The sequence below is a fragment of the Oncorhynchus clarkii genome, chromosome 19 (assembly GCF_045791955.1).
Source record: "Oncorhynchus clarkii lewisi isolate Uvic-CL-2024 chromosome 19, UVic_Ocla_1.0, whole genome shotgun sequence".
Lineage (NCBI taxonomy): Eukaryota > Metazoa > Chordata > Actinopteri > Salmoniformes > Salmonidae > Oncorhynchus > Oncorhynchus clarkii.
The window spans coordinates 35142644-35159719 of NC_092165.1; the positions used below are offsets into that span (position 1 = coordinate 35142644).

General features: G+C 44.0%; 1 protein-coding gene across 2 annotated transcripts in view; it reads left to right on the forward strand.

Moving 5' to 3' along the window:
• Positions 1-17076, forward strand: part of LOC139375090 (cysteine rich transmembrane BMP regulator 1 (chordin-like)) — a 130032-nt gene that overhangs the window by 19013 nt on the left and 93943 nt on the right. For both annotated transcript variants that reach the window (XM_071116528.1, XM_071116527.1), the window contains exon 2: positions 286-459. In XM_071116528.1, the coding sequence (XP_070972629.1) occupies positions 286-459 (174 nt within the window). The remainder of the gene's footprint in view (positions 1-285; positions 460-17076) is intronic.

A 17076-nucleotide genomic window follows, 5' to 3' on the forward strand; every position in this document is an offset into this window, starting at 1 on the left:
CCGAGGAGTTGACAAAATACAGTAAATGACCTTTATAGTTTCTTATTTGCAATACATTCTTGGGGTATAGTGTGAGTACAGGTAACAATGTTCAGTTATGATTGTTATGAAAACAAATCTTGAATTGAAACATTTATGAAATGTTATATTGCTTACTTGATCATGGATTATGTACAGCATGAGGTATGCTGGCAAACATAGATAACAAAACAAAAAAGTTGATGTCCTTGATTTGATGTTATCTTACGTTGACATTGCCCTCAATTTACCTTTCTTCCTGATCAGATGAAAACTGGGACGACGACCAGTTGTTGGGATTTGAGCCGTGCAACGAGAACCTGATCACGGGCTGCAACATCATTGATGGGAAGTGTGAGTGTGACAGCATACGGACCTGCAACAACCCCTTTGAGTTCCCCAGCCAGGACGCATGCCAGACCGCTCTGAGGAAGATTGAAGGTATGATGCATATCAATGAATGTTTACAATGAAATATTAATGGTGGTCTTCTTGGTCCTGTATGGCTCAGTTGGTAGAGCATGGTGCTGGCAACGCCAGAGTCATGGATTCAATTCTTGCTGGAGCCACCCATGTGGAAATATATGCAATTACTATTGAACGTCGCTAAATGGCCTATATGCTATGTTAAAATGTGTCTAGAAATTAATGAAAACACTTGGTATGGTGACGTGTCAGTGAGCCATCATCAATGCTGTTTTGCTGATGATACCTCTTCAAATGAATGGTGGAACATTATTCCCAGAGGGGAACACATCTCTACACAACACCTCATTCTCTCTCGCTTGCATGACGCTGTTCAAAAGACTGGGGAGAGTAGGGCATGCATGGTCATGTCTTAGGTATCAAGCCTCATGTACACAAGGTGCTTTTCATGCGGTCTTATTTATGCATGTTGTCTACTGTTAGCTACCACCTGGATGGACACTTTGTTAGATGCTATGACTTTGAATAGATCCAAGTGAATGGGTACTTAGAATTGTGATCGGACTCGTACTGTACAGTTTTCATACACTCTTAGAAAAAAGGGTTCCAAAAGGGTTCTTCGGTTGTCCCCATAGGACAACCCGTTTTGGTTCCAGGTAGAACCCTTTTTGGTTCCAGGTAGCACCCTTCTTCAAAGGGTTCTCCTGTGGGGCCAGCTGAAGAACCCTTTTAGCACCTTTTGTGTAGTGGTTTTCTGGATATTATGTATAGATCCCGTATGTCTCTGCCAGGCTTTTAGGATTTATTATTAGCAGAAATTAACTCAGCTAATTGTTGTGTGCTTCGTTGTTATTCATAAATACTCAGACATAAATCAAGCTAAATGATCAATTCCCAGCTTCGTTTTTGAGGGTGGTAAGCAGCCTCCAAACTGATTGAATTTCTGTCACTGAGTCATTATGCAGTGAGCAAATGCCACTCTTTCTTTGTCATGTTCCCATGCTTTGTTTTTCAGATTCATCCTTTTCTGTTGTTCCCCCAGCATATTTAAAATGATTTTACAGAGTACTGCACTTTGAATAACAACACGGAAATCCCTGGCGCCACACAATTTTGTCATATATTTATCTGCTCTTTTGCTGCCTCTTTTTTCCATCCTTTTCTTTTTTGAGTGAGGTGTCCTGTTTGTTTAGTCGGATGTGTTTCTGTGACAGGTTCTCTTCTGTGATATTCAAAAAAACAAACAAATAAACACAGGATTCTAATAGGCCTATCAGAATGCAAATGTAGCGGAACTAGGACTGCAGTCCCCCATGGATACCCAGGCTGTATCTTTGTGTCTGCCGGTGTGTTTACAGTTCTCTGGCAGCAGATGGCCAATTAAAGCACCAAAATATAGGCTTGTTATGGCAACCAACAGTCCTAGCAACGGGGACGATGGCCCTTGTTGTTTTGTTGTGGCAGGTGTACCTTCAGTCTACGGCTGCTGTGCCGTGGTGGCTCTCCCTTTGAAAAGTACAGGTTCCCTCTCCACGTGAAGATCTATGGAGTATAACTTTTGTACATGGAGGAGCTGTTGTTGTGCTGTGTTCTGTTTTAAGGCCGGCCTGTCATATAACCTGTCACTGTTTAGCTGTGGTGTTATCTGTCACTGACTTTACTGTGTAACTAACTGTGGCTTTGTGTAGTTGTTGTGTCCTGTCTGGCTGGTTCAGTTATTTGTTATGGCTGGTGGAAGGTGTTTTTAACATTGGCGGTCTGGGTCCTGTCTATGTGTGTGTCTGCTCTCTGTCTTGGCCCAGGAGATCCATGGTGTGTGTGTAGACTGGGCTTTTTGCTGCTGTAACCACAGACTGAGAGATTACCATGAGTAAAGACTGGGATTATCATACTCAACAACATCACAGGTATTACTGATATTTCTCAGCATACCAATGAGCCTGGTTTTGTTTTTTGTGCAATGAAGGCAGACATAGTTTTTGCGTCCCAAGTGGCACCCTATTCCCTTTATAGAGCACTACTTTTGACCAGGGCCAATTGGGCTCTGGTAAAAAAAAAGTTGTGTACTATATAGGGAAGGCAGTGTCATTTGGGACGCAGTCCTTAACGCCCTAACAAATATGAGGGTGAGAAAGATGAGGCTCCTATGTCATCATGCCATATCCTCTTTTTCTGAAAATCATACACCACATGACCAAATGTACAGTGGGGCAAAAAAGTATTTAGTCAGCCACCAATTGTGTAAGTTCTCCCACTTAAAAAGATGAGAGAGGCCTGTAATTTTCATCATAGGTACACTTCAACTATAAAATCCAGAAAATCACATTGTAGGATTTTTAATGAATTTATTTGCAAATGATGGTAGAAAATAAGTATTTGGTCAATAACAAAAGTTTATCTCAATACTTTGTTATATACCCTTTGTTGGCAATGACAGAGGTCAAACGTTTTCTGTAAGTCTTCACAAGGTTTTCACACACTGTTGCTGGTATTTTGGCCCATTCCTCCATGCAGATCTCCTATAGAGCAGTGATGTTTTGGGGCTGTTGCTGGGCAACACGGACTTTCAACTCCCTCCAAAGATTTTCTATGGGGTTGAGATCTGGAGACTGGCTAGGCCACTCCAGGACCTTGAAATGCTTCTTACGAAGCCACTCCTTCGTTGCCCGGGCGGTGTGTTTGGGATCATTGTCATGCTGAAAGACCCAGCCACGTTTCATCTTCAATGCCCTTGCTGATGGAAGGAGGTTTTCACTCAAAATCTCACGATACATGACCCCATTCATTCTTTTCTTTACACGGATCAGTCGTCCTGGTCCCTTTGCAGAAAAACAGCCCCAAAGCATAATGTTTCCACCCCCATGCTTCACAGTAGGTATGGTGTTCTTTGGATGCAACTCAGCATTCTTTGTCCTCCAAACACGACGAGTTGAGTTTTTACCAAAAAGTTATATTTTGGTTTCATCTGACCATATGACATTCTCCCAATCTTCTTCTGGATCATCCAAATGCTCTCTAGCAAACTTCAGACGGGCCTGGACATGTACTGGCTTAAGCAGGGGGACACGTCTGGCACTGCAGGATTTGAGTCCCTGGCGGCGTAGTGTGTTACTGATGGTAGGCTTTGTTACTTTGGTCCCAGCTCTCTGCAGGTCATTCACTAGGTCCCCCCGTGTGGTTCTGGGATTTTTGCTCACCGTTCTTGTGATCATTTTGACCCCACGGGGTGAGATCTTGCGCGGAGCCCCAGATCGAGGGAGATTATCAGTGGTCTTGTATGTCTTCCATTTCCTAATAATTGCTCCCACAGTTGATTTCTTCAAACCAAGCTGCTTACCTATTGCAGATTCAGTCTTCCCAGCCTGATGCAGGTCTACAATTTTGTTTCTGGTGTCTTTTGACAGCTCTTTGGTCTTGGCCATAGTGGAGTTTGGAGTGTGACTGTTTGAGGTCGTGGACAGGTGTCTTTTATACTGATAACAAGTTCAAACAGGTGCCATTAATACAGGTACCGAGTGGAGGACAGAGGAGCCTCTTAAAGAAGAAGTTACAGGTCTGTGACTTTGTTTGTAGGTGACCAAATACTTATTTTCCACCATAATTTACAAATAAATTCATAAAAAATCCTACAATGTGATTTTCAGGATTTCTTTTCTCATTTTGTCTGTCATAGTTGTAGTGTATCTATGATGAAAATACAGGCCTCTCTCATTTTTTTAAGTGGGAGAACTTGCACAATTGGTGGCTGACTAAATACTTTTTTGCCCCACTGTATGTGGACAGCTCCTGGTCATATTCCAAAATCAAGGGCATTAATATGGAGTTGGTCCCCCCCTTCACTCTTCTGGGAAGGCTTTCCACTAGATGTTGGAACATTGCTGCGGGGACTTGCTTCCATTCAGCCACAAGAGCATTAGTGAGGTCGGGCACTGATGTTGTGTGATTAAGCCTGGCTCGCAGTTGGCGTTCCAATTCATCCCAAAGGTGGTCAATGGGGTTGAGGTCAGGGCTCTGTACAGGCAAGTCATGTTCTTCCACACAGATCTCAACAAAACATTTCTCTATGGATCTCCCTTTGTGCACGGGGGCATTGTCATGCTGAAACAGGAAAGGGCTTTCCCCAAACCCCAAGTTGGAAGCACAGAATCATCTAGAATGTCTTTGTAGGCAGTAGCATTAAGATTTCCCTTTACTGGAACTAAGGGGCCTAGCCCGAACCATGGAAAACAGCCCCAGACCATTATTCCTCCTCCACCAAACTTTACAGTTGGCATTATGCATTGGGACAGGTAGTGTTCTCCTGGCATCCACCATCCTCCTGGCATCCACCAAACTCTGATTCATCCATCGGACTGACATATGGTAAAGCGTGATTCATCACTCCAGAAAATGTTTTACTCCGCTCAGGCCGATGCTTGGCATTGCTCATGGTTATCTTAGGCTTGTGTGCGGCTGCTCAGCCATGGAAACCCATTTCATGAAGCTCCTGACGAGCCGTTCTTGTGCTGACATTGCTTCCAGAGGCAGTTTGTAACTTGGTAGTGAGTGTTGCAACTGAAGACAAAAGATTTTTACACGCTATGTGCTTCAGCTGTCCCCTTCTGTGAGGTTGTGTGGCCTACAACTACGCGGCTGAGCCGTTGTGTCTTTTAGACATTTCCACTACTTTCCACAGCACTTACAGTTGACCGGTGCAGGTCTAGCAGGGCCGAAATTTGACGAAGTGACTTGTTGGATGGTGGTATCCTATAACGGTGCCACGTTGAAAGTCACTGTGCTCTTCAGTAAGGCCCTTCTACTGCTATTGTTTGTGTATCAAGATTGCATGGCTGTGTGCTCGATTTATATACCTGTCTTCAATCAATTGTGGCTGAAATAGCCGAATCCACACATGTTCAGGGGTGTCCACATACTTTTGTATATACAGTGCATTCGGAAAGTACTCAGATCCCTTGACTTTTTCCATATTTTGTTTAGTTTCAGCCATATTCTAAAATGGATTAAATAGTGTTTTTTCCCTTTTCAATCTACAAACAATACCCCATAATGACAAAGCAAAAAAACATTTTTTTTGACATTTTTGCAAATGTATATTAAAACCCACGGAAATATCACATTTACAGAAGTATTCGGCCCCTTTACTCAGTATTTTGTTGAAGCAGCGTTGGCAGCTATTACAGCCTCGAGTCTTCTTGGATGTGATGCTACAAGCTTGGCACACCTGTATTTGGGGATGTTCTCCTGTTCTTCTCTGCATATCCTCTCAAGCTCTGTCAGGTTGGCTGCACAGCTATTTTCAGGCCTCTCCATAGATGTTAGATCGGGTTCAAGTCCGGGCCCTAGCTGGGCCACTCAAGGACACTCAGAGACTTGTCCTGAAGCCAGCGTTGTCTTGGCTGTGTGCTTAGAATTGTTGTCCTGTTGGAAGGTGAACCTTTGCCCCAGTCTGAGGTGCTAAGTGCTCTGGAGCAGGTTTTCATCAAGGATCTCTCTGTACTTTGCTCTGTTCATCTTTCCCTCGATCCTGACTGGTCTCCCAGTCCCTGCCGCTGAGAACATCCCCACAGCATGATGCTGCCACCACCATGCTTCACCGTAGGGATGGTGCCAGGTTTCTTCCAGACGTGATGCTTGGCATTCAGGCCAAAGAGTTCAATCTTGGTTTCATCAGACCAGAGAATCTTGTTTCTCATGGTCTAAGAATCCTTTAGGTGCCCTTTGGCAAACTCCAAGCAGGCTGTCGTGCCTTTTACTGAGGAGTAGCTTCCGTCTGGCCACTCTACCATAAATGCCTGATAGGTGAAGTGCTGCAAAGATGGTTGCCCTTCTGGAAGGTTCTCCCATCTCCACAGGTCACCTCCCTGACCAAGGCCGTTCTCCCCCGATTGCTCAGTTTGGCTGTGTGGCCAGCTCTAAGAAGAGTTTTGGTGTTTTCCAACTTCTTATATTTAAAAATTATGGAGGCCACTGTGTTCTTGGGAACCTTTAATGCTTCAGAAATGTTTTATTACCTTTCCCCAGATCTGTGCCTCGACACAGTCCTGTCTCGGAGCTCTACGGACAATTCCTTCGACCTCATGGCTTGGTTTTTGCTCTGACATGCACTGTCAACTGTGGGACCTTATATAGACAGGTGTGTGCCTTTCCAAATCATGTCCAAACAATTTAGTTTACCACAGGTGAACTCCAATCAAGTTGTAGAAACATCTCAAGGATGATCAATGAAAACAGGATGGACCTCAGCTCATTTTTGAGTCTCATAGCAAAGGGTTTGAATACTTATGTAAATAAAGTATTTATGTTTTTCTTTTTTAAATAAGTTTGCAATAAATGCTAAAAAACTATTTTTGCTATGTCATTATGGGGTATTGTGTGTAGATTGATGAGGGGAAAAAATATATAGTCTAATTTAGGTTATGGCTGTAACAAAATGTGGAAAAGGAGAATGGGTCTGAATACTTTCCGAATGCACTGTATAGTGTACTATTACCATGGTGCTTGAATATACAATGGCTGCGTTCTATGCGGAATACATTACAGTTACCTGCCTGATCTCAGAAGTCCTACCCTAAGATTTCGCAATCCGATGCAATGTAGTCTGCCTCGAATACGATCAAAGCCTTCTAGGTGCACACAATAGCAGCTAAGTCCTTGTAAAAGATAACCAATCTGACTGATGTAAAAAAAAAAAAAAGTATCTCTGCACAAATGTATAATATGTCAGGAATGTAAAGTATGCAAGCTGTCCTGAGTTCGTTGAACAGATACATCAAAAATAATCTGTGCGGTATATCTCCACTCCCGGTGGGTTGTGATAGGTCTGATGACCTCTGAAGGTGGGTTGAGATAGGTCTGATGTCTTCTGAAGGTGGGTTGTGATAGGTCTAATGACCTTTGACGGTGGGTTGTGATAGGTCTGATGACCTCTGAAGGTGTGTTGTGATAGGTCTGATGTCCTCTGAAGGTGTGTTGTGATAGGTCTGATGACCTCTGAAGGTGGGATGTGATAGGTCTGGTGACCTCTGAAGGTGTGTTGTGATAGGTCTGATGACCTCTGAAGGTGTGTTGTGATAGGTCTGATGACCTCTGAAGGTGTGTTGTGATAGGTCTGGTGACCTCTGAAGATGTGTTGTGATATGTCTGGTGACCTCTGAAGGTGTGTTGTGATAGGTCTGATGACCTCTGAAGGTGTGTTGTGATAGGTCTGATGTCCTCTGAAGGTGTGTTGTGATAGGTCTGATGTCCTCTGAAGGTGTGTTGTGATAGGTCTGATGACCTCTGAAGGTGTGTTGTGATAGGTCTGATGTCCTCTGAAGGTGTGTTGTGATAGGTCTGATGACCTCTGAAGGTGTGTTGTGATAGGTCTGGTGACCTCTGAAGGTGTGTTGTGATAGGTCTGTTGACCTCTGAAGGTGTGTTGTGATAGGTCTGTTGACCTCTGAAGGTGTGTTGTGATAGGTCTGATGACCTCTGAAGGTGTGTTGTGATAGGTCTGGTGACCTCTGAAGGTGTGTTGTGATAGGTCTGATGACCTCTGAAGGTGGGTTGTGATTAGCTGGATCTGTATGCCCGGTCCGTGTGCTCTGATAGGTTGGACCCATACGGCCAGTGTTTTCTGATAGGTTGATCTGTATAGCTGGTGTGTTCTAATAGGTTGAATGAGCCCTCACGGTGTGTTCTGATAGGCTAAATGACCCCTAATAGTGCATTCCGATTGGCCGAATGACCGCTGATGACAAATTCTGCTCAAACAGCCTTTAATAAACACAGAGACAAAGGTCTCCTGAAAGGTCAACAGGAGATTGATAATGCTCTCGCTCTGTCCACGCCTGCTCCTACTACAGAAAATCAATCTTCAATAAAAGTGGAAAGGCATGTTGACCTTTCAAGCCTTTAGAGATATTTTTAGCTTAAAAAAATGTATTTCTTGGTCGCATCGTAACCTGTTAAGGAGGCTTGAGTTAGCCTCCCGAGTGGCGCAGCGGTCTAAGGCATTGCATCGCAATGCTGAGGCGCTAATACAGCCTGGGGTTCGATCCCACAGTGTGTCACAGTTGGCTGGGGGGGCTTTCCTTGGCTCATCGTGCTTTAGCAACTCCTTGTGGCGGGACGGGCAAGCTGACTCGGCCATCTGTTGAACAGTGTTTCCTCCAACATGTTGGTAGTGCTGGCTTAAAGTGACTTTTCTCACTCAGTGTTAAAGGAAATGATTTAGTCCCAAGTGGCTGTTGTGTTGAGAGACACCAATCAAGGTCCTAAGTTGGAGTTGCTCAAAGCCAGGTACCAGTTGCTTGACAAGTTTACGTTTAACTGATCTTTAAAGACCATTGTGGGTTTATTGCTGCACAAATATCTGACCAAAATGTATGTAGTAACAGAACAAACTGACAGCTGTCACATTCTTCGTCACAGGTATTTGCGTAATGAGACCACAGTATTTTTGGCATTTTGAAGACTGCTTACAGTACATATAACTTATATAACCATTAGACTTGGTTGTGTTGGGAATGTGAAAAAGGGGATGATCAAGAGGAGAATATTTCTCTCTAACGATCGTTCAGCGTGCCTATTCTTATCTGTAACTGACAGACTGGCTACTTGCTACAGTATGTCTTTGACCAGCATCAGTGATCTCTGGCCTCTGAACGGGGCTGTTATGTGGCTGTGTCCTGATCAAGTTTAATGATGTACTCTCCTGAGGATCTGATGACAGAACTATCGTTACAGACTCTCAGCTTTCAGCAGAAGCACTCTGTTGGAACGTTCTGGGGAGAGGAGCAAGCAGAGCTGTGTGACCCAACCTACAGCCAGGCAGCCAGGTAGGCAGGGAGGAGCTAGATGGGTAGATGGGTCCCACATCTGTTTGTGCTGTCTTGCCAACTCCTATGGCTGTGTTATTTCAGAAACCAGCACTAGAGAGGCACAGTAAGAAAAATGTGAATTTGAACTTACGAATGGAAGAACGAGAGAGAGAGAAAGAGACAGAGAGTGAAAGAGAGAGAAAGAGAGATAGAAAGAATGAAAAGTGGGGATTTCAGTTAAGCCATATTTATTTTGGGGACAGTTAAACAGGAAGTTTTGTTCTGAATTACTCTGCTCTGCTCGTGTGAGGCAGGCGAGGCGAGGCAAGGGGAGCTTTGGTTAGTTCCTCTGACCCAGCAAGGCCAAAGCACATTAAAGGAAATGCCTCACATTCCTTGAGACTGCAGAGGAGTTGTCTCTCTCTCTCTCTCTCTCTCTCTCTCTCTCTCTCTCTCTCTCTCTCTCACTCTGTTGCTCTGTTCTGGCAGGGCTACAGTACTGCTGCCTGGATATTTAGACTGGGGAGACGGCCATGCTAATTGCAGCAGACCTTGTTGTGTACAGAGAGAGAGAGGGAGAGGGAGAGACAGAGAGAGAAAAATGTGTGTGTGGGGGGGGGGGGGGGGGGGGGGGGCTGCCTCATGCCAAATGCAACATGTTTCTGTACAGGCAGGCAAAGCTTCCTGATTCAATGTGACTTCTCTATTTAACATGGTGCTGTTTGGGAAAGGGGCTTTACTTTCAGAACAGAATATGTAACTCTGATTCAGAGGGAGCAGTCAAAGAATGTGCATACTAAATACCAGGCAAGGGCAAGGTTATGCTATGTTACCTAAACATCTGAATTATTTTGCATGCCTTATTTGTCAGTGTGTGTGTGTGTGTCTGTGTGTGCACATTAACTGATTATGTGGAAGGACAAAGGGAGAGTAATTCATTTCTGTGAGCGTGGGGTGTGGGCTGTTTTAGAGGTCTGTAAACAGATCCATTTCATGCATTCCTCCCTGCAGTGAGTTTTCACCGACGGGACATCTGTCTATATCCAGCGCTGCCTCTATTCAGCACTGCCTCTATCCAGCGCTGCCTCTATTCAGCGCTGCCTCTATCCAGCGCTGCCTCTATCCAGCGCTGACTCTATTTAGCGCTGCCTCTATCCAGCACTTCCTCTATTAGTGCTGCCTCTATCCAGCGCTGCCTCTATTTAGCGCTGCCTCTATTCAACGCTGCCTCTATTCAACGCTGCCTCTATTCAGCGCTGCCTGTATCCAGCACTGCCTCTATTCAGCGCTGCCTCTATCCAGCGCTGCCTCTATCCAGCGTGGCCTTGTGACGTGTTCTGTTCCACCACCTGACCTCAGCCAAGATTTAGAGCCACTGTGTCTGGGGCTTCCTAAACTCATTCACATCAATCTGTCGGGCCAGTGGACACTAAGTCTGGCCAGGGCTGTAACGATATAGCCACAGAGACATGTGTTAATAGGCTGTGGCTGTGTCACATTTATAGGGCAACGAGGCTAATATGGCCACCGCATACTGCGAGCACTAGACAGAGGGAGAGACACACTGTCGCCTTCTCTGTCAAGACTCTTCTTAGAATGTTTAGTTGGTTGTCATGTTGTTGAAATCAGAAATAGAAGAACAGTTGTTCTGAATGATCGAAGAATCAAGTTTTTGATGTTTTAAACAGTTTTTTCCCCCCAGATTATTCATGGCTGATAAATTTCTGAGAATTTTCAGGACCGCTTGCTAACTCTACATCCAAGCATGCATTTACCTTTTCATCCAAGCTACTCAATACTGCCCCTGCAGCCATAAGAAGTTAAAGGTGCAGATATCGTTCCGCCCTTTCCTGACTTGTTATAGTTTAATATTAGATTTTTAGCTGTTTGAAGCAGGTGTACAAAACCGAAAGCAAAACACACAAAAACTAAACTTAAGAACAGGAAGCATCTACCACTTCCTAGATTTACTTTCAATGAGAATGACAGATCTGTAACTCACATTTCTATGCGAATTTGGTCAAGTCACCCAAAAAGTTGAATATTGCAGTAATACTATAATAGAAAAAATAGATACCGCTCACCACGCTGTCACTCTCAACCAGCAACCACATGTCAACCAAACTAGCAATACCACGTCTGGGGACTCTCGTCCTATGTAGTCTCTACCACCTTGAAGTGACCCAGCTAGGAATCCAGTGTAAACCCAATGATCTACATACAGTATGACACGCTGGGGACCAGAAAGGGCCATTGTGTCCTTTGTGTTGGGGACAAAGGGAAATCAAATCAAATTATCTAAAGTCGCCAATAGCGGTTGTAGTGGTGGTGGGGGTGGGGCCTCTGTTCGATAATTAGCAGCCCCACACACAAACACCATGGGTCCCCCGCGGACATCACTCTGCAGGCCGGCCTCATGTTATTGACAGGTCCTCTCTGGTGGAAGTTTTGAGGCCACAGCAGCGGGCACATGCAGGAACCATCAGATTAGCAGAGCTAAGGGAGCATGGGGCTTTAACCTTTTTTCCCCATTCAAAGTCCCACAAGCACTATTGTGTGTTTCCCCAAGTCCCCAAGCACGACTGTCTTTAGAGCAAACGGCTCCTCTTGGAAAAATGTAGGGTGATTGGGTGGTGACCGTAAGTGTGGCTTAACTTTATGACGAATGTTCCCTGACATTTTCCTCCATTCTCCCAGAGGTGTTTGGGGATAGTATCATGACGGCCCAGTGGCTGTCCTCTGTGAACCGTCTGAGACACCGACCAATGAGCCAATGAACCGTGTCCTGTCTTATACACCAATGAGTCTATATCTTACCACTCCAGTGGATCAGGCAGTACTGTAGAAATAATAATATGACTCCTGGGACTCCATGAAAACAGTGGCACATGTTACTGAGTGAACTATCCTGGATAAATACATGGAAATGAAAATGAATAAAAGATCAAACCTCTTTAAATATTCTATGAAACATGTTTATTCTGGCAAGACATACACAAGTATTTTTTTCCCCTTCACCTTCAATTGGGTTTTAAAAGCTTGACATTTAGGCGGATAATTGCCCTCTGCCAGAGATAGCAGTACATCGTCTCCTGTCGTTAAACCAACATCACTGGGCTGTTTGTGATAAGCTTGTCTTCTGCCTCACCTGTAGTTCTGTTCTGGTCAAATAAGAGAGCTACTGTAGCAGCGGCAGACTTGAACAGACTAACAGACCGTGAGTTGTTTTCTTATTGAATTCCCTGCGTATGTTTGTTTGGTCACCTGAGGTATGACATTATGTTCTCTTTGTGTTGTATTGGATTCCAGCAGAGCGGAGCCTACTGTTTATATGGGGTGAGGTGGTGCTGGTGCATGATGGAGCCATGTGTGTGCGTGTACGCGTGTGTGTGTGTGGTGCAGACAGCCAGGCTGGGCTGATAAAGATGCATCAGACACAGCTTCTTTCATGCGTGCCTCTCATTTGTCCCACCGGTCCTAACGATAACAAAACCTCTTTCACAGAAAAATGTGTTGTTGCTCCTTTCTAATGTGATTGGCCGTGCATAGTCTGATCTTGTGTTTTGATTTTTGTAAATAGTTTGTGGGAGCCTTATTTCCTGCTCACCTGATTATTATTCTTTATTTATTTGTTGAAAAAAAGCGTCAGAGGTGTTGCAATCTGGAGAAACAGCTCTAGTTTATTACCTTGTCCCTGAGGATGACAGCATGGGCTGTCAGCAGAGTTTTTTGCTGCTCTGGCTTTGCAGTTGAATTACGCTCCGTTCAGTTGTTCCAGCAAAACTCTTTGTATGCAAATATGTGCTTTCCCCGGGTCAGAAATGGCTTGGCCCATCAAATTCACAGTGACCTACGGTCGAGTGCAAATGCAACCATAGAAGGGAAAGGGCATTGCAAATAGTCACCATTTGTCACCCCATTCATCAGGTACCATAAACATGAGCGCGCACTCAACAGACCCAGGAAATGACTGAGGTGAAATACATGTTGGTGACTGTGTTATGGCGGTATCGGAGGGGACTAGGCCATCAGCATCTGCCAAGTACAGTCACATACAGCCCTGGAATGGAAATGAATGTCAAGCCAGAGGAGACACTTCATTTTACAGCAGGAGGTAATATTGGATCTATTTCCAGACTGAGGTCCCTGGCATTCATCTGAATGGCTGTGTTTATCCCATTCAGTGTTGCCAGAGTCAGTTATTTTTCAAGTGAATGTTAGCAGCTAGATTCATTGTTTACCAGACATGTCCAAAACTATTGAGTGTTTCTTTCTGATTTTAAACGACCCCCTCAAAGGCAATGGTGTGACAGCTGGACTGCAAAATAACTGTGAAGTGCTCGTAATATGTGATCTCTGTCAACTCACAACAGGTCTGGAGAGGTCACTTGTCCCTGTTTACTGAGCAAATACTGCTGTGTGTGTGTATGTTTGAGTGTGTGCTGCTATGCTAGCCCTGTGTACACTGAGGGTTGAAAACATTAGGAACACCTTCATAATATTGAGTTGCACCCCCCTTTTGCCCTCAGAACAGCCTCAATTTGTCAGCCGTGGATTCCACAAGTTGTTGAAAGCGTTCCACAGGGATGCTGGCCCATGTTGACTCCAATGCTTTCCAGTTGTGCCACGTTGGCTGGATGTCCATTGGGTGGTGGACCATTCTTGATACACTGTTGAGCTTGATAAACCCAGCAGCAGTGCAGTTCTTGACCCACACAAACCGGTGCACCTGGCGCCTACTACATACCCCGTTCAAAGGCACTTAAATCTTTTGTCCCATTCACCCTCTGAATGGCACACATACACAATCCATGTCTCAATTGTCTCGAGGCTTAAAAATCCTTCTATAACCTGCCTCCTCCCCTTCATCTACACTGATTGAAGTGGATTTAACAATTGACATCAATAAGGGATCATAGCTTTCACCTGGATTTACCTGGTCAGTCTATGTCATGGAAAGAACATGTGTTCCTAATGTTTTGTACACTCAGTGTATATTTGTAGGAGTGTGACGTGCTACTTTCCCTGTCACCGGAGGCTGTTGAGGGGATAACGGCTCCTAATAATGTCCGGAACGGAGCAAGTGGAATTGCATCAAACACCTGGAAACCATGTGTTTGATGTCTTTGATACCATTCCAGCTATTTCGCTCCAGTCAACAGCCAATACTGCGAGCCCGTTCTACCCAATTAAGGTGCCACCAGCCTCCTGTGATCCCTGTGTGTATGTCTGTTTCTGTTTGCAAGTGTGTGCTGTGAGGCCCTGTGTGTAACGTCTAGTGATTTTCCCTCTCTCTTCATGAATGCATGTTAAAAGAGGCACTGGAAGTATGCATGTTTGAGAGACTAACATTTCGTTAGAAAGCCAATTTATGTTGAAGGGGGCCTTGATTTGAACCTTACCTGAAAGCGTTGAGCAACGGTTGGAGAGAATGGGAAACAAGCTCAACAAGAGCGTATTGTTTTCAGGCTGCCGACAGCCTCAGAAGGGTCATGTGTTGTTTTGACTGGACACTTGTTTCTTTCTACGAAACCAAATGTTTTTGTGATTATGTTTGTCTATTTCTGAATGTGCTCATGCTAGAAATGAGGAAGGAAGACACTAGGCCTCTGATGCAGACACAGAAAGGGAAACGTGTTTCAAGTTGAGTCGACAGTGCTTTTTAACAGCGTAGTATTCCACCATACAGTTTACTATGGCTTTGTATGAGCTTCTAGGATAAGGAAAATCTATTGGAAAACAACTTCAACTCTCATTTAGGAAATGTGAGAAATGTAAGCCTATCTGTTAAGGTACTTTAGGTACTATTATGGTACTTCTATGCGGTATAGTTTGAGATTATATTTTAAAATACAAATTTAAAAAAGAATCCCAAGCACCTTTTTCCTCAAGCTCTCAACTCTGATAAACGTACTATTGATGGTCTTAAACCTGACAGGTACAGTAGGGTATTAAATTATTGATTATGTTGTTCCACAATAGATGTGAGCTACACAAAATCAAAGGGAAATCAATTTTTCAAACAAATGAAAGGTCCATAAAGATTTAATCAAAGCTTCAATATACCTCCTCTACTTGCCCTGTCTACCTGTGCCTCCCTCTGTCATTCTCTCTCCCTCTCTTGCTCTTTCTCTCTCCCTCTCACTCTGTTTCTCTCTCTTTCTTTTTCTGTCTCATTTTCTCTTTCCCACTGGATTTGCCCAAGGCCTGTCCTTGAGACAAGCTAATAGAAGGCTCCATATATATATATATACTGTATATATATATATATATATATATATATATATATATATATGTAAACTCTGTTAATAATTCCTCAAAAAAGCCATCAAAGTCTTTGTTCATGAATTTCCCATAACAAATTATGACCATTTACAGGCCTAATGGTTCCATGTGTTATCTCAAGTCAAGGATTGCTTTGGATTTCAGGACATGTTTAGACTTTGCCTGGAATGTAAAAGGCAGACAGCTTCTCTTATCGTCCCTTTTCTCTCTTTGTTAGAAATATGCGTTCCTTTATCCCAACACACACACGCACACACACACACACGGACGCACGGACGGACGGACGCACGCACACACACACACACACACACACACACACACACACACACACACACATTGCGCCTTTGAGAACTCTCACAGAGGGATGCTTTCTCCTGCTGGAAATAGCTGATCTCAGTATGGGGGTGTGATGGTGTGCCTCATTGTGATAAAGGGCTGCTTACAGGGGTGGGTGGTGCTGGGATAGGTAAGATACTGACTGGTACCAGAAGCCTATCCCATCTCATCCCATTATCACCACAACGCTGTGCGCTCAATTCATTCTATTGCCTATAGAATTGTGCAGGGGTGTAATTGACTGCCGTATTGAATTCCAGATCCACTTCCTGACTGGTGGGAAATAAGCCATTGTTTGTTTCCCCTCCCAAAGTCCCTGTGATGATGCTCAGCTTGGCTTTCTGCTACCCATCATGCCTGGAGGGAACATCACCAGTCCATGGGCTGGGTGACTCCGATACATCAGTGTCAGGAGCTGTGATGTTTTCAAGCAGAGCTGGCTGTGGCTGTCATCAGCAGAGGTCAACAGTATTGATTCTTCAAAATTGGCGGACAGATACTAATGCACCAAAGCACATCATAACACCACTAACAAAAAACACACGGAGACATACAGGTCATCAAAGGCACGAAGCACACAAGTTAATGAACTCAAAACTGTTGAACTAAGGGAACATTTGTTAAAAAAGCAATCATCGTCAACATATTGAAAGAGTGTTGGCAACAGAGAGGGAAAAAATGATGCAATTTGAGGACATGCAGCTTGTCAGCCTGTCACTGGAGATAGCGGTGAGAACAGGTGCGCCCGGGAAGGAGTGACGTCGTTGATGTTTGTGTACGTCTTTTGTATGTTTATGTTTTGTATTTTGTATTAAAACAATATATATATATATCTTAAAACCCATGTCAACCCGTGTCAAATGAAGTGAAAGCACTTGTGGATAATGGAACACCTATGTTCCATTTCAAAGACAGTTCACTGTGAAGCCAAGGGGATTGCTGAACTCTACTGTACGTGCTGCTTTACAACTTCAACACATCTATGAAAAATTGACAAGATAAAATAGGCTTCATCTTGACTTCGTCTTCCATTGGTCTCCACAGGGTATAGAAAATAACCACCACTTATACTGAGATAAGACACAATAAATAATGTGCTTTGTAATTACTCAAGAGACAGCTCTTTTGAAGGTGTTTTTTCCATTTTTTATTAAGATGAATTCAAGCTCTGGAGATGAGATCAGTAGGGTATTTTTTTCTTTTTCAAATT